The sequence below is a fragment of the Lepidochelys olivacea genome (genome assembly GCF_965140295.1).
Source record: "Lepidochelys olivacea isolate rLepOli2 genome assembly, chromosome: 1".
Taxonomy (NCBI): Eukaryota; Metazoa; Chordata; order Testudines; family Cheloniidae; genus Lepidochelys; species Lepidochelys olivacea.
Window position 1 is genome coordinate 227,296,897 of NC_140411.1, and position 27,916 is coordinate 227,324,812.

Here is a 27,916-nt window from a genome sequence, read left to right on the forward strand (position 1 = left end):
TACGTGGTGTCACCTGGGGAAGTCAGAACAAGTAAAAACACATTGAACTTGAGGGCTCTATGAGGTAGTTGATCAAGATCAGGGCTTGCTCATTTTCTCTCTCAGACAGGCTGTCCTGGGTTTTTGTTTTGCCTTTTTGAGAAACTCTTTCTGTCCCGTCCCCGTCTCCCCCCCACCACGTCCCCTCCCAATATCAGAGTCCGTTTTGGTCACCATGGTTTTAGAAAAAAAATCTTGTCTGAACGTTGTTGAGTTTTTACAGTTCGACGGGCTCCTTTTTTGGGTAGCCTCAGAAATGCTCTTGACTGGGATTTAATCGGCAGCGATCAGTTCTACTTTTTGTGCATTTTTTATGGCTCAGTCCATTCTCTAGATCATGCACAGAAACTTTCGAAAGTGGATTTTCTACGTGTTTCTATGCTTTGGAGTCATCTATGTCAAATTAGGGTAAGTGACTGTCCTCACTAATACTCTGGTTTTTGGATCAAACTTGTGAACAAAATATCTTGCCAAAATGTGTGATGTTTGTCTCCCCCTGTGTTTGAAGACGTGTTGAAGTTTCACGTCCATCAGCAAAAGAACAGTGAAAATGTGTATTTCTTTTAAGTACCTTGTTGTGATTCTAGTCAGAATGCCACTGCTTTAAAAGAGAAAGGCGAATAGAAGCTACAGTGACTTTCAGTCTGCAGGGACCAGCTTGGCCGTGAGGAGAGATTCTTTTATTTTTGGACTATTTAATCGAATCTGAATATTAGCTGTGGCATACAGTCCCTCAGAAAGCTGATGGAGTTAGCTCAGCCACTATTGATGAGACAATAGGGCAGAGTTTAAGTAGTCAAAGGGGGGGGGGGACGGAAAATCCCTGGTCTGAACCTGCTCTCAGGGATTTTTTTTTTTTAATGCAGGCCTAGACACAATTTGCGTCTCTATCCATCACACAGACGTGTTGAAATTAACTTGACAACTGGTCCGTCTACCTCTCTGGTGAAACAACCCTGAACCACACCAGGAAACGAGGGCTGTCGCTGCAGTGTTCTGCTCATTAACTGCAGCTATACCAGGCCAAATTTTAGCAGTGCTATTGGGGAGTCAAATGTTTGCTTGTTGTTTGACCACAATGATCTAGATCACTATGTTATTTTAGTTGCCAAGTTTCTCTCTCTCTCTCACTCATTCACCTGTATGCCCTTATTAATATTGCTCTCGCAGTAGGCTGACTTGAGTTGTATTTCCACATTCCTGAGCCCCAGCCGAGTTCTTACCTGTCGAGCTGCAAACTCTTAAAAGATCCTGCCTTAGCATAGCTGGGGGATTTTTTTTTAAATGATCAAGAATGCATAAGGTGGGTTGTAATCTGAACATTCTTGCTACTCAGTTTGAAATCAATACAGGTGTGTGGGGCGCGGGGGGGGGGGAAGCAGGGAGAAGCTGCAATTATATTAAAGTGAGGATAATTGCACTAAGTGCACTTAGAAAGAGACAGTCATACAGACACTGCACCACAATCCAGCGTAATGTAGAGTGCCTCCTGGTAAAAGACGTCCATCCTCTTCCACCTCCCTGCAAGCGATAACGTGATACAGCTTTGGAGCACAAACTACATCAGCCATCCTTTGCCCTCCTCTTCCTTTGATATTGTTTTACACGCTTGACTTTTTAAATAGAGCCACACCACCTACCTAACATGATATTTTGTATTGCTCCCTGCAAGCGGAGCAGCTGCAGAAAGCAGTGCAGTACTCTGCAGGGGCAAAATATCATAGACTGGAAGGAATGGGGGGGGGGGATCCGTAATCAAGTGAACAGAATAGCAGAGCCTTACGATCACACAAGGGAAAAATCAGCTCAAAGGGTCAGTTTACTGATGGGAAAATAACTAGCTCGGGTACTGCTAACTTACACTCTCCCATCACCCAGCTAGCCACGTCCTTCTCGAAGGAATCAGGTGGCTGTAGATAATTGGCATGAGGAGAGGATGCCCTTATTTACAGTTGGATAGGAAAGCCAAGAGATGTGGCCCAATGGACTGGCTTTCCAGAGTGTTTCCCCAGTGGGCAGAAGCTCGTTTTTTCCCAGGTCCCCATTATAAATAGCCCTGCTATTCGCAGGTGTCTGTATAACCAGATACACACGATGTGTTGTCTTTACTAAAATGTATTCAGCGTACAGAACTCCAGTAACTGCATGTGGCAGGACACAGAAAATACATGTAAGATTGCCCGTTAGTAGTGCATTAGAAAGACAATATGGGTGGGAGAATAATATCTTTTATTGGATCAACTTCTGCTGGTAGAAGTCCAAGCGGTTGAGCTGCACAGAGCTCTTTTTCAGGTCAGGGGAAGGCGAGTGTACGTTAAGCGAGACTCCACTCAGCAATCAGAAAACTTTGAAAATAACAACACGAAGTTGAAAGAGTTTCAACTATCCCCTCAGACACTACCGTAACGGGACCAGATACCCAGTCATTCAGATTCTTTCACCTTGCTACGGGTCTTGCCTTGGCGGAACAGCCCCTTGTCTTTAACCAATCATTTCCTGCACTGGCCTATATGCCTACAGGGGGAAAGTTAGCTGGTACTATTTCCCAGGGGTATCTGCTGGATATATATTCGATTTCTCCTGAAAGCCTACTCTGTTTGTGAAGCTTTTTAGCTTTTTTTTAAAAAAGCTGGTTTTAGCTTTTTATTATAGCTAACCAATTTTTGTCATCATATAATATAGTGCTAACTTCTGTTATCCTTAAGGTTTAGATTTACACATTTGTAAATGAGGAACGAATTTGGCCCCATATGTAGTCAGATATTAGATACCACAACGATGAGAACGCTATACATGCCTAGATAGCTAAAGAAAGAGATCTCTCACAGCGAAAGAGACAAGACAAGACCAAATAGTTTGCAGTACCAGGGAATGACTTTGTTAGACTAGATTCATTTGCATAGTGGCTTTATAATTAAGTGAACAGAAGATCTGGAACATGGTAAAGTCTGGAGGGGCAGGTTTCTTTGTTGTTAGATATTAAACATGCAACTTTAAAAAAGAGAATTCAGAACAAAAACAAAAGGTCATTGATTAATTGTCCCCATAACTAAAAAAGACGGTGTAGCAAGAACTGTAAAAGTTCGTATAGAAACCACCACATCTTTCACCATTCCTTGAAGGGGATGATGATATTTCACTTTCCCTGAACAATAGCAGAGAAATTTGCTCTGAGATCCTGGGCTACTTCGAGGCTAGACATGTGGGATGCAATTATTTCCTCTTTCATCAAGCTCTGGAACTACCATTTTGTTGAAACTATATCCTTTGGCTGTAATGATACCTTTTTGGAGTCAGGTTTTTGCACAGAAAGGAAAGGATGGGATGATAAAGTAGCAGTCTGCCTTCTAGTGCTTTTGGGTTTAATTTGCAGTATGAATACGAGTGTTGTTTTGTCAACATAGCAAAGATTTTATATTTTGCAGTTCTTTTATTTGCTATGGAAAAAAATACTAAAACCTGAATAAAGTGTTGCAAAAGATCCACTTCAATAATGAGAGGACGTTGGCAAACCTTTAAGCCTCAGAAAGGAAGCATCAAATACACATGTGCCTACCCAGAGATAAATGTGGAAATTGGGTGTCAGCGCTTTTAATTTAACAAAGAAGTTGGCATTTGTAATTAGGACAAGAGGGTATAATTCCGATGCAGCAGTCTTCACTTAGGCAAAATTGCCATTGACTGCATTTCCATTCTGTGACTTGACTGAGTTTTGCCAGAGTGACAGGCACGAGGTAAAGCATTACTTCATATTAAGAACCAATAATGAGTCCTCTCCTTAACTATTTCGCCAATTATTTAATACAGGAAATCAGAAGAGTGAACATCGGGAGATTTCTGAGGTATTCACATTTTAAACAATATTGCATTGTTATGGCAAACCCTCCATCTGCAGCACCGGAGACAAACGTAGGAATAACCAACGTTTTATCCTCAATTGAGATTCGAATTCAAAAAACAAAATTAAAAAACCCCAACCCCTGAAGTCTGGCAGGTTAAAACATCTCATATTTAAGCAAGCATTTCCTTCAGTTTTCAACCAGGATTAAAATATTAATGTCCGATACTGCAAATAAGTATTGCCCTCAAAAATTGCACAACGACAGACACTGTTAGAAGAAATGCAAATTAAAAAGAATAGCTGTCCCACCGCTGCAAATAAAAAGGTAAAGTCTGAAAAGAATAGATACAAGCTTTGTAAAGGTGGAGTCCACTGATGGAACCCTGGGCTAAATTGAAACCAGTGCTGTCAATGTGATGCTTCCTTTCGTTTTATTCTCTCACAGAGAACAGGTAAGGAACATATTTAAGCATCAGCACTGGAACAAAAGAAAACAAAATTGACTGTGAATGGAAAGTCAGAGTAACATGGGGGAGGGGGAGAGAGGAGGTCGACAGCCCTTTAATTATTTGATCACAGTGGAACCATTTATTTAATCCAGTAGAGCCATTTAATCCACTTGGATAGGTTCTGGGAAGACAATTCCCCCTGTAGAGGTGGATGCCCTGTTAACCAGGTCACAGCATGAAACTATAATGAGCTGGCTTTTCATGTCACCTCGCAACTGCATACGGCACATATAGTCTGGCGTGTCTTGATGATCTTTAAATGTTGCACCCTTGTCTTTTCAGCATTAGTTAGTCTAGTAAACTCAAGCATGTGTTTGAAAAGGGTGGAGGAGATTATTTTTTTCTCCTTTTAAGCGCATGTGATCAACATGATGAAAAAGAAATGAACAGAAACCGAAGGATGGTTATGTCTGAACATTTGTTTTGCTATTGTGGCAGTATACAGAAAACGACAACGAAATCGCGCCTTCTTTGGGGGTGCTCTTCTAAATTACATCACTCGTGGACATAAATAGACTTCGTGGGTCAGATCCTGCAGTCAGTGGGAGCTTTCTCTGCATAAGGTGTCCCGGAACGGGAGAGATTAATTTTTTGACAATGCTTTCCCTGGTTTAATTAATCTATGGAACATAATGATGGTGTAGCAGATGCAAAAACCTTTAGCTTATTATCCTCTTCCTGCGCTCTGTCACTGCTTGGGGAACTGGCCACAGCTCACATTTTGTAACTACACCAAATAAAATGCTTCCTCTTATACAGAAACCACATGGGTATTTGGGCTTTTCATTTTATTTATTTTCTAGGGTTTTGCGTTTTATTTAGTAGATAAATACTCACGTGGTTTCAATGCACTTGGACTCCATGCACCTTAGCTGTAAATGAAAATAAACGGCATCGCTGCTCTGGAAATCCTATAAAGTTTGATCGATGATAACTAGGTCTGGCCAGCAAGAATGAAGCTATTGATGCTTCATGTTTTGTTAAAGAGAAAAGAACATTAAAATGCATACTTTAAGGGAAAATAACCAGATTTCAATAAATAGCTAAAATAGAGAGCACTTAATCTCCGGGATAGTCTAAACAGCAATTCCAAGAAGGGTCCAAATACCGGATATCTCCTAAACTTTTATAATATTTAACTACTAGAGTCAGAGGCTGAACATTTCAAAGCAATCGAGGGGATTTAGACACACTCTTCCATGTAAAATCAATGGGTCTAAATCCCATAGACTATTTCGAAATTTCCACTCAGAATCTTTACAAAGGCTAAATGAAATGTTGTCATCTTATTCTGATTTCAATACTAGCCATCACGGAAAAAAAATTATTGATACTAGTGGCAGTCTGTGCCTCTCACATGGCTTGCCAGCCAGGCAACTGCAAATCCTAAACAACTCATTTGTTGTGCACCATATTCTAACTTCTGCAGAACATACAAAATGAATATTTTTTTCGGTGAAGAAATCAGTTCTGTGCATTTCAGACATACTTTAAAAGGTTTTGCCAGGTTTTGATGTACACCTATTCTGGACATTTGGCCCATTTTGCACGCAGAGTTGTCAAAAGAAAGAAACTGACGCTCGGAGTAGACAGATAACAGAGAGGGGAAATAGTTTATTCAATACAGTCTCCGTGTCAGGCTCATTCTCTAGGATGGTGTTGGTAACCATTTCACTGCTGTTCTGGCTCTGGTATGCTTAGAGCATGCTTGTTTGTGGGAGAACAACTGGTACATGCTCAAAAATGTCGTATTTGGGGTTACTGATAATATATAATCATATATATATAATATAATATAATCGTATAAACTACAACACCAGTTTGTTACAGGGAGGGTATTCGGTTTTTAAACACAGTAGGAGCAAATGCATCTCTCGGTCACACCCCCCCCCCCCAAGTTTATGGAGTTTAATTCCACTTCTTTCTTCGTTTTACCATTCCGTAATAAAATGTCACTTCAAAAGAATAAATTGCATGACTTCGTTTTGCTTTCTAGAGCGTTAATCTAGTCATGTATTGTAACGCTATAGATAACACCGGTCCTAATTCTACAGTTACAGATGGGCAAATCACGTTAGTTCAACTATGCAGGTGAAATGTTCCAACCTCATTCAGGAGGTTTTGCAGTGCCAAGTTGGGAAGGTTTACTGTTTAAACATGGATATGACTCTTCTTTAAAAGGGTAAACATTTTAAAATGTATCTGAATGGTCAATCTGTAAAAGAATGCTAGAAATAAAATAAAAAAATTGTCATAAACTCTGATTTACATTTATCATAGTTACACGTAATAAAATCGTTACTCACATACATATAAATATGTATATGAGAGAGTGGGCTGGAGAGCGGGACGCATATATGTATGTACTACGAAGAAATATGACAACTTAGAGGATCCAACTTAAACCTTAAACCCTTTGAACAATGCAAAGCGTTTCCCCTTATTCCCTAAGATTATATTTTTTCCAGATAATGTTAATTATACTAACGGGTGATATTGAACTTGTAGATGAAAATGATTAAATAAAACAAAAATAGTAACGATTCTGATAATATAGGTAGAGAAAATGTAAACATTTTAGAGACAGTCTGTAACCTTAGCGGCATTTGGAGGATTCCTGTATTGCATAACAGACACCTAAAGAGATTAGGCTACACGTTCTTAAGAGATGCTTTCACGGTATTTGGAACACCCAAGTTAAAGAAAACTCGTGCAATTATTTGGGAACTAACATGAGAAAACACACAATTGACATGTGGACTAAAGAAAACTATAAAGATGAGAGACCTGGTGTATTTCCGCTGCATTTATGCTAAATTGCCTGCTGTACATATTTCTCTCTCGGGGCTCCTTTTCAAATTCCAATTCTTGGAAGCTAACGTGTCTTTCTTCCCCACAACTCTCCTCACTAACAAATACAGTGCCCCATGATTTTTCCAAATAAGGGAAACACCCAACAGCGCAAAAAGCGAGAGCAATTGTTCATCACAAACTTTTCACTGACCTCTTAGTTACTGACTGACTTTGCAATCTGCTGAGACACACGTTAGGTGTAAATACTCTTTATTACCTATGCCTATGAAAACATAATAATGTAGTCAACAGCGGGAACACTGAGAACTTAAGTAGACTGCCTCCAAGTAATACAGGGAAGAGGGAACTAAACAGCAGGGGCAACTGCGCCTCAAACTTTCATCTTCTGATAAAGAAAATCTTATTCTGTGTGGAATGTGAGTGGTGTGTGTGAAGATGCCTCCTGAACCGCTCAGAGATACCAGGCATGTTGGTAAAGGACTATAACCCCCCAAACAAGCTACTTCATTTTCTCCGACTCCCGCGCACACGAACTCCAAGCCGGTAAAACACTAGGATTCAAAGGATTATCTGTTTGATTATTTTTCACTTGGGCAACTCTATAAACATTCGCTTTCTGAAAGGACCCTTTGAACTAATGTGTAATTTGCAACTCGGGGCGGGGGGGGGTATAACAACAGATCCTGTCCTCCATCAGCTTCTCTCACAGTGTTTCAGATGGTGGGGGCGGGGGGGCAGCCTTTCATAATCAACCAATTTCACCAGACTAAGTCGTGCGTTTCTAGCTGCCCAGTCCCTTCAGCATCCTCGAAACACCCGCTTTGCCACCTACACGGCACCGGAGCGCACAGCCTGCAGTCCACAAGAGCGGACGATTTGTTTAAAATACACGATCCAGTGGCTGAGGCTTGCGTTCAAAGCAAGAGGCAGCCGGAGGTCTCAGGCCGCGCACCCAGCTAGAACGCAGGGCTTTGGCGAGATCAGTGTCTTGCCATTGTCATCCTCCCCTTTAAAAAAAAAAAAAAAACACACAACAACAACAACAACAACACGGGAGGCGGATTGCAGGGACTGGCTGCCCAATGGCAGCTTGGAGTCTCTGGAGAGTTAGAGAGAAAAAAAAAATAGCGAGAGAGAAAGAGAGAGAGAGAGAGCGAGCGCGGCACTTTCTGCCCTCCAAATCCCTGAAACCATCCTCATTCCACCACGCGAACCCACTCTCTCGCAGCGCCCAACCCCCGAGACATGCCAGGCAGCATTCCAGAGCCAGAGGCAGCGGCGGCGGCGGCAAGCGGCAGCGGCAGCCCATACGCTGCGCGGGGAGCAGCGTTAGCACCAAGGGGAAACTAGGCACAACACTGCAAACAAACCAACCCAAACAAGCCCCCCCACGCCCCAGGGACTGGAGGCCAACTCAGAGCCAAGCAGAAAAGGCCACAGCTGACACCAAAACGGGTGGGGAATAACCATCTGGGGGGGCCAGGAAGGAATACCCAAGGAAGCGAACTCCACGCGTGTAAACGGGATTCAGCCATGCTCCTTTTTTCATCTCGCAGTGTTTTACTCTCAGTGTATTACCCTCAGATTTTCCTCATCCTTACCAGTGGGAGTTACCTGTAAGTGATCCAGATTTTTTTTTCCATACGCTTTACAATGACCCCGCTAGCTGCCTGGGGGCAATCTGACCGAAGGGAGCCGGGATACCTAGCGTTGTGGCAGGTCTGTGAAATGTGTGATGATGCTGATGTTTTAACTCGGTCAGGGGGGCGGATGCAGCCAGGTAGCCGGAGAAGCTGCTCGTTTCTCCCCAACGCGGGATGCGGCTTTCCCTAAGACCCGGCAGAGCACAGACCACATCTCGCCCAGTGTTTTACGTTATCGCGGGCAGGTGACATTTTGTCGGCTCTTGAATGATGGGGAAGCGCACCTGACCTCCCAGGAAGAAAGGACCTAGGGGCCAGCTTTTCCCAGAGGAATTGCAAAACCCTCCGGGAGGGCAATATCTCTTTATGTCCTGAAAGGGAAGACACACAGACGTAAGGTTATCCAGCCCGGGGCATCTGTAGGGAACAAAGCAGGACTCATCAAAGCCCGTGAAAACAAAGCTAGGTTGGACAAATGCACCCACCGCTACGGTGCTCTAACTGGATGCTTTTCTCTTCTCTCTGGTCTGATCTAGGAGTTAGACCGGGCTCCAGAACCCTTTCCCGCGCTCGGAGGAGGAAGGGGCTTGGGGGGGGGGGACTGGGAATAGTTTCGGTCCTTAAATAAAATCCCTGTAATCACATAGGTGCTTTCTTGGCTCCCTGTTCACTCTGGAGTGAGTGCGGGCGCTGGTGGTCCTAAAGGTCTCCCAGCAGGTTGGCTGGCGGTCGGTCCCTGGTTTTAGACTCTCAGGTGTTTCTGACTGAAAAAAAAAATCAACCTCAGGGCCCCATTAGCTTTCCTGTCTGCCTGAAAGTCATCCCGCGGGTGGCTCACACGTGGAAAGGGCTAGAAACTAACTGCGCCCTGGGCGAGGGCAAAAATGTCAAGTGCCTCTGATCGCCCAACGCCACATGGGTTGTAATGTGGAGAACAGAAGGAGCCGAGGACAGTTCTCGGGTCTGGTCCTTCTACATTCCTTGAGCACCTTGAACTCCGCTGACTTCACGGGAGGTTTGACACGTCAAATAAAGAGAATGCAGGATCGGGCCCGGCAGTAGGCACGTTTCGGTAGGCAGCTGCCGGGGTTACCTGGCTCTGTGGTTCAGGGAGGCTGCGAGGTCTGCCAAAGACGGTACTAGTCCGTTCAAGAGCGATTCAACCTGCACCTTCAGCCTAAGAAGGAAAACCTGTTTCAGGATTCCTGTTTCACGCTCACTTTATATTTACAGTGTCCTGATCAGTGCCTACTTCTTTATGATGCCACGAATATGGATTTTAAATTTTGCCCCCTGAATTGTGTGTGCATGTATATTTTTTGTATGTTTGTCCTCTTTCCGTTTACACACACACACAGAGTGTATATCTCTAGTTTCTGGTAGCCCATGGAAAAACAGAATTCCCCACCCTGGAAGAGAAGAAAGCATAAACACACCCATCAAAAGAAACGAAACATGTCTGTTTCTGCATTCTTAATTCTTAATGAAATGCACATGCCCTGGCTACTGATTTCCGAGGACGCTTGATTTATGGAACCATATTCGGTTTAATTTAGTTGGATGCTATTGATCAAACCAAATAGCTAAGGCGCTCTGTTTTTCCCATGCGGGTCCTGTCTCCTGGTAGGTAACCATTTCCTTATAAAATACAGCATTGGCTTCTTTTCCAGAAGGTCAAAAGTTATAATAAATAAATAAAAAACCCTTTTAATATAAACGTAGCCATATTTTTCTCAAAACCGTAGGAAATTACTATCCTACAAAGTTTTCCTTCTATAAATAGTTCAAATCTTGAAACAAAAGTTTTAAACCACACACCAGATGCTGGGATGCTGGCGGTTTCCCTTGCTGTGTGACATAATTATAAGGTCCGAATGCAAAAGCTATAGAAGTATAATAATAATACTAAGGCAACTGCTGAGGGGGAATACAAGGGAAGCAAGGCATGCTTTATTTAGAGCTAACTACTTGGAGATCTTCTGAGCGCTCATCTGTGACCATGAGAATTTGCTGGGGATAAATAATGCCCTCTCCCTTCCCTGTGCCATCCCCAGTTCATCCTGTGAGTCAGGTCACTTGTTCCGCTGCCTGCAATGGACTTGGGGAGTTAGAGCGAGATCTGAGCTTTGGTCCCTATTGCAATCAAGTAGAGCAGAAAGGAAAGGGATCAGAAGGTGACACATAACAAAGCAAAGCCGAAATCAACAAGCACGTCACTTGATTAATAAATCCATATGAACGCAGCCTGTGTCCTGGAGAAGAAAGCTGATCAGACTAAACAAGAATGTAATTGCAATCCACACATCTGTGTGCAAGCAAGACTTCGCTCCTCTCCTCTCCACCCGTCCCCAGCAAGAATGTTGTTTAAACGCCTGAAATTCCTCTATTTCCATCAAATGCGTGCTAGCATTAGTTAGCCTGCCCCTTTGTGCAGGGCCCCGGACAATGGGTTTTGCACAGCTAAACTCTTCCCTTCCAATAAAGTGTGAGAAACCTTGACATATTGTGATATCTTGCGGGTTTTTTTTTTTTTTGACAGTTAAAAGAGAGAGAGGTTAGTTAGTTGAGTGCCTACTGGATTTGTGTTGTTTATCTTGTGGACAAACATATGTCTCTGGTTTACTAATGATAGCGTTTGAAGATTAAGGCACGGTAGAGGCTGCTGGAGTATTACCTACTGGGGTCTCTTTCCGTTTGCATTTGTGTAGGGAGGCTGCTTCTCCCGTTGCTAAGGGACTGCCAGTGATGAGGTTCATTTCCCTACGGATCTTTCTAGTCTGTTCTGATGCACACAAGAATATGACTGCTTCTGTTGACAAGAGAATTGTATACTTTGTACTGAAGGGTGCAAAACTCTGGCTTCAGGAAGACTTGGAGGGGGGGTCGCCTGTTTCTAGGCGGGCACCGCATAAAGGCACAAAACAAAAAACATGTAATCAGAACAAATAGTGTATTTCGAATGTGTTTTAGTGCACTGTAGGCTCAGTGATATGGTTTCATTGGTTAGGCGAGCAGAAAGTAGGTTGCAATTAGTTTTACCCACAACTGGTCAGAAAAGGGACACCTTAGCAAATAAATCTGGGTCTGGTGAATATGCGCTGTGGCAAAGTTGTTATCTTGGTGTGCATGTATCAGAATAATTGTATCATCCTAAACATTTGTGACCAGAAAGAATTTATGATTTAAAAAGAAACACAACTCAAATAAAACTAAGCTGCTGGTAGACAGATTTTGGAAAGACCATGATAAATGAAACATGTAACATAAAGCTGGTTCTTAATAATATCAATCTGATTAGTGTAAATGTCTAAGAGAGAAGATCAAGCATAATACAAGGTGGCACCTTTTCCTACAAGGGGGATATACGTCGTTCCTTGGTAGCATCTTCTAAAATAAAGTGGTTGTATTCTAACGTTTGGAGGTAATAGCTGTGTAATTTTTTTCACTGTTTACCTTCCCTATGGCAAGATGAATGCATTGGTTGGGGATTCATTTCTTACAGCTTGTAGAACATTGGGCTATGTACTGGCATACGAGGAGAGTTTGTTCTGTCAGAGATTTATTTGATGGGAATGGGAATTGCCCTTTTGAACACATAGAGTAACAGAACAAGCCTTCATGCTGATTGTACATTAAAAACAAAAAAAGAGAACGGTCTACACTAGTGAGCAGCACCCAGTGCTGGCTGGTTTCATAATGTAGAGAGAGAAAACTGCCTCTGTATGAGTTAGTTAATGTTTCTGATGGTGCCACTTCTGATACCCTAAAAGTTCGTAATTCCACATCCTCTGCTACTGGGGCTACTACATACTCTAAGGGGATGGGTTAAAGGGGGTTTCTTGGTTTTTCATGGAGCAATAGGAGAATAATACTTCCGAACCCTTAAAGATTAGCGCTGTTGGTCACTAAAGATTTTCATCTGCTCTATGTAGCTTTGTAGGGAGATGCACACAAAGCATGGTACATTAGATAGAGTACTGGATTTAGATTTATTCCTAGCTCAATCACTGAGATGCTGTGTAATCTTGGGAAAGTTACTTCATCTCTTTGTTTCCCCCTCTCATACTTTGTCTATCTTGTCTAGTTAGACTATGTGCTCTTTGGGGCAGGGATTGTCTTTTACTAGGTGTTTGCACAGTGCCTAGCGCAGTTGGGTCCTGATCTCTGTTGAGATCTCTAGACACTACTGTAATACAAATGATAAATAATAAGAGGCTTTTGAATGAGATTCCATACTGCATGGTTGTTGTGGGATATGTTGTCTTAGACATAAGAAGAGAGTGGCCTTTCCTAGCACACACATCAGAAGAGAGTGAGTTTCCTAGCACGCACTACAATAAATACTTTCTTGTGAGCGAGATGTGTTAAAGTCAATGTGAGGTTGGTTGGTTGTTTTAATGGACTGTTCCCACACATTAAAGCTGTCACATAGAGATATGAAGCCTAATTTCAGAAAAGCTGAATACCCAACAGCTCCAGCTGAAATCAGTGGAAGTGTGGGTTCTTAGCGCTTCTGAAAATGAGGACCCCATTTCTTTTGGGGTCTAAACATCTTGTTGCTCTGATGAAGTTTGGAGCCAGATTGTAAATCTACGACTAGGTCCCTCTCTTTGTCATAATCTAGGCCAAACCCCCAGATTCTGAACTTCAGGAAAATTCAGTTATGGATCCAGACTTTAGACTTTTAATAGACACCTAACAAAACAGAAACAGTAGGTAATCAAAAGAGTCAAGTGCTAAATAACAAAGAAAAGAGCGTGTCTACATTCATTGTTCATAATCTAGGATGGTACCTGAAATTATTACACAGACTGCTTTGGGGACATATTCAAATAAATACAAAATCATTTTAATTATTCAGGTGAGCAGGGAAAATGGTCTAATGCAAAGATGCTAGCATATAAAATAAAGAAGGAAAATCCTCCCGAAGAAAATACTTTGGAAGAAAAGTCAGGAAGCCAAACAAAGAAGGGTTAGGTTTATATCTAGACTGGACAAATAGAGGTTTATATGGTAAAACCAAAAACCATTAGATTTGTCCAGCAGTATGGTATTTCAAAGGTAGCATGTCACAGGTTAGTTCCTGTTCTTGGGTATACATGGCTTTATAACTGGGATTAACCTACTGTCAGAACGGATTCCTCACTCCCAAAATATAACAATTCTTTAGTTCTCCCAAGTCATTGTAAAGGAACATTGTGAACAGCTGTTAGATCAAAACAACTGCATCTGTTCTGGAACCTTTCTGTACAGAGCAGATTACCCTGGGCTAACTTTGCAGGCCCATTTCTTCACCATCCTACCCTTTTGCATGTAGCTATGCCCTCAGTGTATGGCCAACATGCAGAGGTAGCTTCTCCCCCAAGGCTGGCAGGTACACCTGCACCTGCTAACTCATTGCCAGATGGCTTGCAGTTGCTCACGGTCCATCTGTCTGCTCAGTTTTCCTTGCTGCTTGGCTGCCTCTCCTCCCCTCCCCGCCTGCCTCCATAGCTCCACCCAACACTTCCCTCAAATCCATATTTAAGCAGACCCATTTTATAATTTTGGCTAGAGCATCTAATAGGAGAGAGCTATGCACTATGTGGAAAATAAACAACAGAGATTCCCCATTATAACCTTAGAATAAAATTTAGAGTAAGCCTAGACCCCTATCATGGATTCCAAGATTTCCATGTTCTTGCAAAAATTTCCATGTTCTTTGAGATATTTGGATTGTGCCATATTAGCAAATAGCTGGCATGAATGAAACAGTCAAACTTGTAATTGAAAGCTGCAGAGTTAAGCCCTGGGCTGCATGGGAGGCTAATAGAGATCAGGAGCTCAGGCAAAACAATGCAATCAAACAAAAGACAAGGCCAGTGGATTCTCAGTGAGCATTTTAATTCCCCCAAGGGTCATGCAGTTCTTTCTCTCTCCCTCCCCACTCCTTTCTTCCCCAAAGGTAAAATAATAGATTCCACTCCAGCCCCAAATGTGGAGGGTCAGACTGGGTTTGCAATGGGCCTCTATATTCAGCAATATTCACTCATGACAAAAAACATGCATTGTCATTTTTATTTCCACTAATGGAAACATGGGGGGAGGGGGGAACCCACATTCTGGATACAAAACAATGCTGCAGATTTAATTCTAAAAATATCCATGTCTTCTATCCTGATCATTATGTCTACCTCTCTTCCTAAAAATTGGTAGGATAAAACCACAGCCCTCTATATAAAGCACTGAATAATCTTTTTCACATCTCCCTCTCAGGTTACGCTTCCAATTCCAAAAGGGTGTTTCCTTTACAGCCTTTCACAGGGGAAGTGCACCCCATCTCCCTTTGGGGCGGGATAAAGGTGTCAAGGCCCTGCGATTATGTCCGCCTGTCCATCCTTAGCCTCAGGGCAGTGCAGCCTATTACTGAGGATATTATTAAGTCAATATCCTCTCACTTGGGCTGTATGGCCTAATGCCCACAGTTAGTATGATTGACCCCCTCTACCCAATTGTGCAGCCTTGTGGCCAGGGTCAATACAAGCACCCTCCCACTCGAGTTGTATGGCCTAGAGGCTAGAGTCTATAAAGCTGCCCTCCTCAGCAGGGCTGTGCAGCCTGGTGGCTAGAGTTGGGGAAGTGGGCTGCCACCTGGGGTGGGGGTGTGTGGCGGCCACGGTAGGTGGACCCAGGCCTTCCCACTCCGCTGGTTCCCAGCCCAGGGCCCTGGCAGTGTTAGTGTGTGTGCCAGTGAGTCAGCGGGGAATGTGGCTGAAACATGCTGACTCAAGATCTGGTTCAATAACTGGTCCACTGTCAAGTTCCCCATGGCTACTTCCTACCATTTTCCATGATGCTACGGTCTGGACATCTTCAGGGTCTCCGGCTTCCTCAGCCTGCATTGCTTCTGGCAGCTCCAGCCTCCCTTGGGTGTCTGCAGGTATCCAGGTGCTTGCCTGGGCCTCGGTGTCTTTTGGCTCCCATGGTCTGGGGCTCCAGTTGCTCCCAGGCTGTAGCCTGTGAGTCGCATCCTTCCTCTTCAGCAGTCAGCCTACAATGACTGGGCTGCTCCCTTTTATACTGAGCCAGCACTTGGACCCTTCTCAGTAGAGGTGAGGGAGCATGGCTCTCTCTCCCTTCCTGTCCAGTGTGGGGCAAGTACACCCCGTCACACAGCCTGAAAGCTACCTTGCTGTAAAATCCTTGTGAAGACATGGTGCTGGTAGTTTTTAGCATGCTGCAGCTAGGTAAGGTCAACATTATAGCCTCATCCATGGTTGGCCTCATTTAGCTACTTCATGGTTATAAACTACAAAGCCTTGTCTCCACTAGGATTTACAGTGAACTAGCTAAAAGAAAAGGAGTACTTGTGGCACCTTAGAGACTAACCAATTTATTTGAGCAGAAGCTTTCATGAGCTACAGCTTACTTCATCGCATCCGATGCTCAAATAAATTGGTTAGTCTCTAAGGTGCCACAAGTCCTCCTTTTCTTTTTGCAAATACAGACTAACACGGCTGCTACTCTGAAACCTGTCAGTGAACTAGCTAAAATGCACGAGTTCTCTTACTGTAAAAACACACCTGGTTTTGGCAGTGAAGACACGGCCTCAACTGGAGAGCTAATGTGTCTTGTCCAGGAAACAGTTTGAACCAGCAGAAGAGACAATTTGTATCCAGCTATCAACTGCACTTTTGATATTCATTTTCTTTTCAACCAATGACCATAGAACAGATTTAAGTGGTAGCTGAAGCCTCACAAAGGGTAAAATTTACCCTGTGCACAAATCCAGCAGAAACCCTATGCAGCAGGATTGGCCCAAAGTTCCTAAGGACCAGATCTTCAAAGGTATTTGGGTGCTTAACTCCCCTTGAAAGCAATGAGACTTAGGTGCTTAAACACCTTTGAGGATCTGGGCCTAAGTAACCATAAAAAGGACATCAAATGGGATTTGAAGAGTGTAACTGAAGGCACACATTAGCCTCATAAATTCTAAATGTGGCATAAGAACTGACCCTGGTGAAGTGGCACCATGTCCAGTGGTGACTGTTACTGTGCCTCTAAAATTTTCAGCCTGTTACAAGAGATGTTTGGCCACAAAGCTGCCATTAAACTCAATGGGGGGAACACTTCATTTTCAGAGTGTTACATGGAATTCAGCCACAAAACTGCCAGCATCTTTAATGGGATTTCTGTGGTTTAATCCCAAGCAAAAGGTATGGGAAATGCTAGTGCCTAACTCCCTCCTGCTGACCTATTCCTGGACTAAATAACAAAACTATTCAGGAAAACACCTGCTTCTTGGGAGGCCATTTGTCACATCACAATGAACCTGTGCAGAATTATGGAATATCCTTACACTGTGTCATCTTAACATCAAGTGCCTAATTCTGATCCTACCTAGAGCCTGATCCAAATCCCAATGAAGTGAATCAGGGTAACGTTTGGTGAAGTCAACAAGGTTACAGTGGTGAAGTGAGAGAAGACTCAGAGCCAATGTCAGCATGATTCTTGCTCTTCTAGTGTTCCAGGATAGCCTTGACACAGGCTCCCATATTACGGAATAGGAATATACAGACAAGGCAACTTTAATAGAAGGCTATTCCTCCATGTCAGACAAAACCCCAAATCAGTTTTGGGGCTATTGAAATAATCATTATGGCCTATGGAGCCAGTATGAGCTGACATGAAAATAGTGCATTTTTTTTAGGGGGAAAACACTTCAAAAGCATTGCGGCATTTGTTCTTTATGTGCAAGGCATTGTGGGGCAGTCCACCCTTCAAGTCTGGAAGCAAGGACAAGCCATAAAGATATAACTACTGTCTGTCTGCATGGAAAACAATGGGGCATGGAAAACAATCTGAGGTGTCTTTCATTTATAATTACTTAACGCATGGCAGACCTGGAACTGGATATTAGATCTTCTTGCCTGGATGAATTGAGATATAATTATAAAATGCTACTAATATTTAACATTAGTGTCTTTCATTCAAGGATCTCAAATGAATTAATCCAACATTCATGTGGACTTGGCAAGGATCAGTTCAGCCACCACTGGGGTGGAGTGCAACAGCTGATTAATAGCACACAACGCCACTGCACATCCACTTAAGACCAGAACTGAAGACAATGACTATCCCCAGTTGAAACAGGAGGAAGAAATTAGGAAAACCCAGATACAATGACCTGGGTTGGAATTTGGCAAGGATGATGAGATTAATGTCCTTAAAGAGCCAACTTTGCCTAAGGGGTTAAGTCCTGGCCTATGAACCCACAAGTTCTGCGTTCTAATGCTGTCTCAGCCATTGAATAACTGTGGCCTAAGACAAGTCATTTAACCTACCTATGCCTTAGCTTGCCTCATCTTTTACATGGAAGTAATACTGACTAGGGTGTTTTTAGAATTAATCGAGTGCTTTTCCCCAGTGCTTTGAAAATGTAAAGTGCAATATAACTGCTAAGTCATTACTTTTACTAAGATATCCAAGGAATCATTAATGACCACAAGTGGTTGGGTCTGCACTTCCATGTCTCATCGGAAGCACAGCATCTCCATGCTGGTGCAGTGGTACAGCACTAAACCAGGGAGAAGAGTGGCCACATGCTATCAACAGCATATATCCTGTTGCACACAGCTGTTCTATGGAAATCTCCCATCCGAGTATTGACATAGTCAGGTCATACTTAGCTCACAATAGATGACAATCACAGTGCAAGATGGATAGCATAGGACTGAATAATGGACATGACATGGTTAAAAGAATTTTGAGAGGAATGGCAGAATCTCCCATGACTCCACTGGCAGGATGCCAATGAGCCATGTGACTATTTGGTTAAAAGAACCCTCTCAACCATGAGATCAGTTTTTTGTTGTCTCTCTTTCTTTTCTAAACTTAAAAAAAAAAAAAGAAAACACAGTTACCGCACAAGTTTCTGCAAAAAAGTTATATTGAAGTTGGATGACACAGGAAGATAAATTCAGGGGAAATCAGAGAAGGGAAATGGTGTTCTTAAACAAACCTGCTGTGAAGGGAGTCCCAGAGACTTGTATGACTTAAAATACTGTATGATGATCAATACTGCCATACCACAAAGCAAGCTAAGGATGGAGAATGGGACTTAAATCTGAGTTTCAGCTATTGTTGCCTTAAAACCAGACCTGTTGTGAGTGATAATTTTAATATAATAAACCTAACATTACTAGGTATTTGTATAAATAGAATGGGCTAGATCTGGCCCATGCTAAGTTCATCTTCATTCCTAAAGGGGATATCGTTAGTGTTCAAGTTTTGATTTATTTTCTTTTATTGGTGCCCATCACCTTATTATCTGAGCACGTCCCACGTTAATTAGATTGGCAAAGCAAAGTCCCTAGCAGACTTCAGGGAGTCTTTTTCTCTTTTCCCTTCTCTGATTATGGGAAGCTCTGCTTTGGGAGGATAGGGCTGGGGTCAGGTTATTGTTGTTAATGTCATTCTAGTTATGCTGGAAAAGATTTATCAAAGGGGAAGTTCTTGCACTGTGACCTAAAGGTCATCAGACTCTGGATTAACCTAATCTCCTCTGGAAGTTTGCTCCATAGCCAGATCCTCTCAACCAAGAATGCCTTACCCCTGGCTCTTACCAGAGTCTTGTCTTGTGCTTTACAATCCACATTGTTCTGAGGAGTTCAGCTGGCCTGGTGTGGACAGCGATATGGTCTCTAGTGTAGCTGTGACCTGCTCCATTCATTGCTTTAAGGATTAGGACTGCCACCATGAACTTGTAGTGGAAGGGGACTGGGAACCTATGGAGGGACAGGTGCATAGAGGCGATATACTTATAGCAACCTAGCTAGTGGAAGAGGGCAGGCAGCTGCATTCTGCACAAATTGGAGCCTTTTTCTCATGCACCTACAGCTACAGCGAGTTACAGCAATCCAGTCTGGAGGTGATAAATGCAAGCGTCACTGTAGCCAAGTCCTCATCTCTGAGGAAAGGGTAAAGGTTCTAAATGGGCAGCATAGGATTTCTGTAGGTGTTCAGGGTTTGTTGGGGGGTTGTGCCCAGGGTGGCAGAAGCCATGATTGGAGTGTGCTGAGCCCCGGCAAGCCTTGGCTGGACTAATGACCCTTTGGAAGCCATTGAAATCCTTCGTAGTATAGAGTAGTTCTGAGACTGCTCTAAACCATAAGGACAGGCCTGCTGTAGAACTAGCCCTATGATTGTGAAACCACACATGGCTACTTTGCAGCTCCCCCAAACAGCTTCACTTACTGACCACAACTGAGGGTTCAGCTCAGTGTCTTTAGTATTAAAGAACATGCTTCCCGTGACCTGCGTGTGTGAATGTAAATGCATACACACACTCACACAAGATCTCATGAAGGCCAGACTATTCAGCTGAATAATTAAGCAACAAGACTTGGCAGGTGACATCTGATGAGATAATCGCACCCCTGGGGCATTAGAGGCATGAGGTGCAGCCAGGTGCCACTAATCTTCCCATAGGTATGATTTTCTTATGGTAACCACAGCCTCAAGTATTGTCATCTTGCTGTTATGAAATTCATTCAGTGTAGGACCAAAGGGACGATACTGTTGACATCTTTAATTTGTTGGTATTGCAGTAGCGCCTTGAGGCCCGCCCATCAGTGATCCCTTGTGCTAGGCACTGTACATGGATATAGCGAACAAGACAGCTTTTTCTCATTATTTTTCTTTTTTACTCTGCTCAACCAACAGCAGAGTGAAGCAAGGGTCTGGAATAAACACTGGACCTTCCCTCCCTTCTTCCCACTTACACCCCGATTTGAACAGTGGCTCAGGTGTAAACAAACGAGTGAAATAAAAATCAGTGGGACCTGCCACTTCATTTAAGAAATGCCGCTGACTTGCAACATTTTAAGCATCTGACACCTTGAGAGTCCTGAGCCTTTCATTTTACCGTGGGTGCCATTAAAAACCATGCAAACATTGCACCACATTATTTGACCTCTAAGTCTCACTCACTATATGTCTGCACAGAAGCTGTGTATGCAACAGCAGATAGATGACAGCTATTACACAGTGGAAAACATTCATATAAATCCCACTTCTACAGTTCTTAGTAAGGGCCCTGTGCTGTAAGGTGCTGAGGACCTCCTGCATGATAATGAGCCCCCTTCAACTCCCACTGACATGAACAGGAATTGGGGCCCTTCATACCTTCCAGAATTGAACCCTGTGACCTTTCCAAGTAAAACAATCACTGACTTCAGTGAGAGTATTAAATGTATAAGGACAGAAGTGAGAAAGATACAGCATGGTACGGAGGATGGGCTAAGTTCTATTTCCAGTTCTGTCAAGGGCCTATTCTGTGACCACATCACTTCATCTCTCTCTGTGCCAGTTTGTTTTCCCTGTTTGGACTGCAAGCTGTTTGTGGCAGGGTAGGGCTCTCCCTGTGCATGTGTTCCATGCCCTAGCACAGTGAGGCCCTGACCTTGGTGCTACTATAATACAAATAGTGTAAGCTCTGACCCAGTGGAAATTTTGGCTAAGTAAAATTAGCAGGATTTGGTCCATGGTGTTTTGTTCTTCATTAAGACGTTAATTGTAAATATATACTAACATATAAAATCAATGAGGAAGATGTCATATGTAGGTAATGATGAATCATGCTCCTGGGTTAGATACTGTTCAATACATTTTACCTTAGTGGAAGTAAAAATTCGTTTAGTGGGAACTTAAATCCTTATTTTCCCTTTCTTAGTATCACATAAATACCCATTCCAAGGAGTATAATATCTTTGCCTACATGATAGCCCCTTAGTCACTACTGAGTAATTAAGAAGTCAGCTTTAGCTTTATGACAGTTGCTGGCACAGGTTATGTCCACTGTAAGACATCTTCGGAGATAATTAAAGTGATGACTGACAAAACTTAATGCAGTGAAAAGAATTTCTCTCCCCATGTACCACTCCTAAAGGCTGCTTGTAGACATTTTGTTAAATCCATCCCTCGTTTAACTTCTTTGACTTCAGTAAATTGCACATGGAATGATCTTGGCCCCCGAATTTTTAGACAACGATCCTGAACATTTCTTAGTTTTTGTTCACTTTTTTTTTTTAAAGAATATTTTTTTGGGTATGTGTGTAAGTGACTTTAATGATCGTGAAGGGTGCCTGATTCACAGCCCTCGAGCCTGAACTCCTCTCCTTACCACAAAAGCAGTACGGCACGAGCAGAGAGTGAGAGAGCTTCCCCGCTCCACCTCATCTTTGTGCCTCATCCATGACCTCGAGGGGTAACCTCTCGGCATGAGCGGGTAACTCATTCTCTGTGCTTATTTAATCCTTGGCCAACCTGCTAAGAGTGACAATATGGGTGCCAATTGTGGTGGTGGTTTCTGTGATGTGGCTAACTGTCCGCTGGGAACTGGATTAAGACCATCAACTCATTTCAAGTACTCTAGGCCACAAAACATTTGCCAAATGGTAACAATTCTTTTGGTCACTACTGACTTGGCCCACATTTGCATCAGTGATGAAAGGCTCCATATCCCAATACCAGTCCCCCGAGCCATTGAGTTTCCTGGAATCATTTAAAAAATAACAACATTATATTGTCTACATTTTCTTTGATGTGCTGTTTTTAAGTGCATGAATTAGTCATGTAGGTGTACAGTTCTCATTATTTCAATATTTAGGACCCAAGCCCAGGACCAGATTTTAGAAGATGGTAGGTGACACACAGAGACCACTGGTCCAAATTGAGCCCTGACATATGGGAGATATTCTCCCTTGGACATCAATAGGAGCTGTTTCTGCTTGCACCTGGGTGTAAATTTTATCTCATATAGCTGAGTTCACATCTGGGCCCTCAGCAGAGAAATTTTCATAACAGAAAGAAGATTCCATTTTTGTATTTGTCTGGTCTTGTTTTGCTCTCAGATAGCTAGATCTTTGCTTGCAGATGTACGAACAGCTGATTTTACAAAATATACACTCTATCTACAGCCTCCATTTCCATAGTATCTGAGCACAGGCTTTCGTGTATTTATCCTCATAACAGCCCTGTGAGTAAGGAAGTACTAATAGCCTCATGTTTCAGAGAGGGGATTGAATAACACAAGAGACTTGCCACAGTCTCACAGGATAGGCTAGGGTTCTGAACCCAGATCTCCGGCTAAAACCATAACCCCTGGGCCATCCTTCCCTGATGCACAGCTGAAGTTGGAATTGGAGTTATACATTTAATAGAAAGTGAGTTTCACACATTTTCTGACTATGTACTGATGTTAACAATAGACTTGGACTCATAAAATACCTTGGGACCCTGGGGTTAAGATTTGGAGGGAAGCACATAGACAGCATTGCGGCTGAAGTAGGTTCATGCTGACCTGTCCAGGCTAATGTGAAGTGGTACAGTAGTGCAGCCAGCTCCTTCTAGCTGAAAGAGGCTGTAAGAGGTGATTGTGGTTTTTTTCTAGGGGGTAATTTAAATTTGTTTGTGTTGGCACTAAAACACTACTTTGTCTGTATAAGTTACTCTGGGCAAAGAGTTTTCTGCTTGGGTCTTCTCTATCCGATGCAAAAGAGAAGCATGCTGTGATATCAAGGGGGCGTTTGTTAAGCTGGAGTCTCCTGGTTAGGATCCATTATTGGTATGTATTTTCAGTTTCCAAAGTTAAGGGGAAATGAGACACAAAAAGGTGTGCGTGAGCAGGTTATCATACATGCTTTGAGTAAAGCCGTGAAGCTTTAGACTTAGTGTTTTCTACCACCCAAGAAGTGCATCAGTTGCCTAAAAATGCATACCTCAGTGTGGCTTATTGTTATTAGATTATGGAGCGTTCATTTTAAATGTATTTTTATTTTCTTCTTTTTCAGAAAAAACTTAAACAATTATAGGGGGTTCATGCAATGTATCCTTCTACTATGAAAAATAGTTCCTGTTCGGAGAAAGGAAAAGAGCTAGCAGATTAAATAAGCCTTTCTTCTACAGTTCTGAATGTTTTAATCACTTAAAAAAATTAACCTCTCTTGTTCAGGCTCCCTGGTCTCTTTGGGGTTCTTTTCTCCTCACCTCCTATTCTCAGAAGCCCAACTGCCCTTTCAGCAGCAGTTTGCAGCTGCCAATTTTAACTCTCTTCCTTCCATAAGCACTAAGGCCCCAATTCAGGAGAGCATTTAATTGCATATTTGTTCAGGACAGCACTTACGCATATGCTTAAAGTTAAGCAGCCTCTGAAGTGGTGCCCTGCATAGAGCTGGACATAAGCACATGATTAATTGCTGTCCGAAATTCGGACTAAATTTAGTTTTACACTAGAAAGAGAATTACAAGTGGGCTGAAAGGGCTACACCCCACTGACAAGTTGGGAGCCTGGCCCCTTCAGGAAACAGGGACATTTACACTCTTCAGTTTTTCTCCTTCAGCCCCTTACTCTTTACTCCTCATAACTGTCTCTTTTTGCCAGCATCCCCTTGCCCTTTATTTATCAAATGCCAATTGTCTTTGTACATGAAACAAACTGCCTTGCCCAAAGAACTTACAATCCAATCCAATTTAAAGCACCTGCAGTAGTGAAGGTGGCATACTGGTGGTGGGGTGTGGTGCAGGTAGGAAGACAGTGGTAGGTGGGAGAGGAAACAGGGGCTGCACATTCAGCACAGGGAGGGAAGAATGGATGGAAGATAACAACGAGAACAGAGGCAGCATGGGGTTAGGCATTCACGATGGAGGGAAAGAGTGGGAAGCCCATATGTAGTGGGACAGAAAGGAATGGGATGCTGAAGGGGAAGGGAGCAGGAAAGGAACTGGACAGTGAAAGAGGCTTCAAAAAGGCAGCAAGGGACATGTGGACAGCTCTTGGCATGTTCAGCTTCCAGGCTGATCATTGTTTTGCTTGAAAAAGAAAGGGTGTCTTTTGGTCAGAAGTCTTACTGCCTGAGATGCTTCTTCGTGCGACTCAGGTGGCCAACTCAGTTGGGTACGGCTCATATCCACTGAAGTCAGCAAGAACTTCCCTTTGTAGCAGGCAGGGGAAATGAGAGAGGAATGCAGGGAGCACAAAAGTAACAGATGAATGAAAAAAAATTGGCAAAATTTGCACCAAACCCAGCATTGTGCATTTGGGCAGAGGATTTTTGCACTCTGTGCAAACTGTGTCTAACTCTGCAGCTGCAGGATTTAAGGGCTCTGATTAAAAAGACAAGGAAAGGGTAGACCCTGCACGAAGAGGTAGTAGCAATGTCAGGATTATCTAATATAATCCTTTTAGGGCGAGACATTCTTGTACCATCTGTCTGTACAGCATCTAACACAAGAGGGCCCCAACCTCTCTCGGTACTCTGGATAGGTGCCCCTTTTATTATTATAGACCTCCCAATACAATAAATGAAATAAATCTTCATCATCATAAGAAATGAGAGATTAGTTGTCGAGGGTTAGGTCACAAGGGAGAAGCCATGATTTTATGCCTGGGTAAAAGTGAATTCATACCATTAAAAGAATAATGCAAGGTTCTGCAGTGATGGCAAGATGTCTGTGGTAACACTGTTGTAAAATGTGGTGATGCTTCTGCTATAAAATAAGTCTTTCAGGAAGTGTAGAGATGCCACACTTCCTGTATGCTCTTCATGCAGTCTTTGGTTTCCTGGGACCAACTTCCTCCTGGGGACAGAAACAAAGAAGTCCAGGTCAGGACGGTCACAGGGTACAGCTATGTAGAGCAGTAGAAAGTTTGTTACCTCATTTCTGCACACAGTTCTGTTAATAACAAAGGGTTTATCTTGACACTGGTCCACTTGTCAGTAAGATGATACATGGTATCAGGTCTGGAAGGCACGATGTGCTGGAAGACCCACTGAAATGTCTGCTACAGAGCCTGTGCAACTGTATGTAACTCCCCTCACCAGCTCTGAGAATTAGGGAAAATGCCAAGTATGCCTGGAAACAGCAGAGACAACCATTTGAGTTGTATATGAAAGACACTAAGGCAAATAAACTGGAGGATGAGTAAAAGATTGCTCAGGCACAGAAGCTCTAGATGTCTAAAATTCATTCCATGTAGGTGGTGGATGGGGACGGATGAGTAAGAGAGGAAAGCTTTGGAGAAATAATGAAAATGTTTGAGGATTGTTGTATCTCTAGGAAAGAAATGTTACTTATGAGAGATATACATTTGGGATGAGAACACAGAATGAAGGGGAAACAATAGATGAGTTTGTCAGTCCTGTGAATATAGAATACCTAAAGACTCTCTCATTAAAGAGCAGATTGTCCTGGGGCGTAACAATAAAAAGGGACATGGATCTGTCACTAGAAAGGGCGATATGTATATGCCAAATAGCAGAAAAAACAGAAACACAAATAAAAAGCCTGGAGAAAGGCAGAGAGTGTATAACTGTAGGTACTATAATTAAGCCGACAAGGGAAAAGTTCACAGAAATTAAATTGGCTAAGGAAAGAAACACAGAAACAATGCCAGTGATGTGGCAACCAACATGAGTGTAAGAAATGCCCAGCATTTGGGTAAATCTGTAAAAACTGTAATAAACCCATCCATTAAGCTAAAATGTGTAAAGAAAGCCGGAAGGTGCCTGTATTAAGTGCAGAAAGGTATTCCTCAAGTGAAGAGCTGTTCTTAAGCACAATAATGGAGGTCACTGAAAACTCAAAAGGGCTAATTAAAATGTGCACAAATGGCACACGTGTAACATACAAGATAGACACTGAGGCATATGTAAATGTGATAATAGAAACTGAAATAAAGAGTGGGTAAAGAGCACATTAAAGAGTCAAAAGTGTCTGTCTGTGAAAGACTGCAAAGGAGGAACAATTCTGACATAGTCTAACATAGTGAATGCCAGTGAAAATGAGGGAAGATCAGAGGCTAAAATAGGGAAAGAACAAGTTAAAAATTACTTAGACAAGTTAGATGTCTTCAAGTCAGCAGGGCCTGATGAAATATATCCTAGAATACTCAAGGAGATGACACAGGAGATATCTCACCCATTAGTGATTATCTTCAGAAAGTCATGGAAGACAGGAGAGATTCCAGAGGACTGGAAAAGGGCAAATATAGTGCCAATATATACAAAAAGGGGAAAGAAAGACAACCAGGGGAATTACAGACCAGGCAGCTTAACTTCTGTGCCCGGAAAGATAATGGAGCAAATAATTAAGCAATAAATTTGCAGACACCCAGAAGATAAGTAACAGTCAGCATGGATTTGTCAAGAACAAATCCTGACAAACCAGTTTAATAGCTTTCTTTGACAGGGTAACAAGCCGTGTGGATGGGGGGGAAGCGGCAGATGACTTTAGTAAGGCTTTTGATACTGTCTCGTGTGGCCTTCTCATAAACAAACTAAGGAAATACAACCTAGATGGAACTATTATAAGGTGGGTGCATAACTGGTTGGAAAACCATTTCCAGAGAGTAGTTATTAGTGGTTCATAGTCAAGTTGGAAGGGCATATCGAGTGGGGTCCCTCAGGGATCAGTTCTGTTCAATATTTTAATCAATGATTTAGATAATGGCATAGACAGTATACTTTTAAAGTTTGTGAAAGATACCAAACTGGGAAGGGTTACAAGTGCTTTGAAGGTTAGGATTAAAATTCAAAATGATCTGAACAAACTGGAGAAATGGTCTGAAGTAAATAGGATGAAATTCAATAAAGACAAATGCAAAGTACTCCACTTAGGAAGGAACAATCAGTTGCACACATACAACATGGGAAATGACAGCCTAGGGTGGATTACTGCCGAAAGGGATCTGGGAGTTATAGTGGATCACAAGCTAAATATGAGTGAACAGTGTAACACTGTTGCAAAAAAAGCAAACATTATTCTGGGATGTATTAGCAGGAGTATTGTAAGCAAGACACGAGTCTTCTGCTCGACTGCACTGATTAGGCCTCAGCTGGAGTATTGTGTCCAGTTCTGGGCGCCACATTTCAGAAAAGATGTGAACAAATTGAAGAAAGTACAGAGAAGAACAACAAAAATGATTAAAGGTCTAGAAAACATGAGGGAAGATTGAAAAAAATAGGTTTGTTTAGTCTGGAGAAGAGAAGACTGAGAGGGAACACGGTAACAGTTTTCAAGTACATAAAAGG

The 27,916-nt window shown here is 42.6% G+C and overlaps 1 protein-coding gene across 2 annotated transcripts in view; it reads left to right on the plus strand.

Moving 5' to 3' along the window:
- The first annotated feature begins 313 nt into the window (after nucleotides 1-313).
- WNT7B (Wnt family member 7B) overlaps nucleotides 314-27,916 on the plus strand; it is a 132,055-nt gene continuing 104,452 nt past the window's right edge. Inside the window, exon 1 of one of the 2 annotated variants that reach the window (XM_084618543.1) lies at nucleotides 314-447. In XM_084618543.1, the coding sequence (XP_084474669.1) occupies nucleotides 377-447 (71 nt within the window). In that variant the 5' untranslated portion in view covers nucleotides 314-376. Of the gene's footprint in view, nucleotides 448-8,394; nucleotides 8,820-27,916 lie in introns of those variants that run through there. The other variant, XM_084618542.1, reaches the window with a different exon arrangement.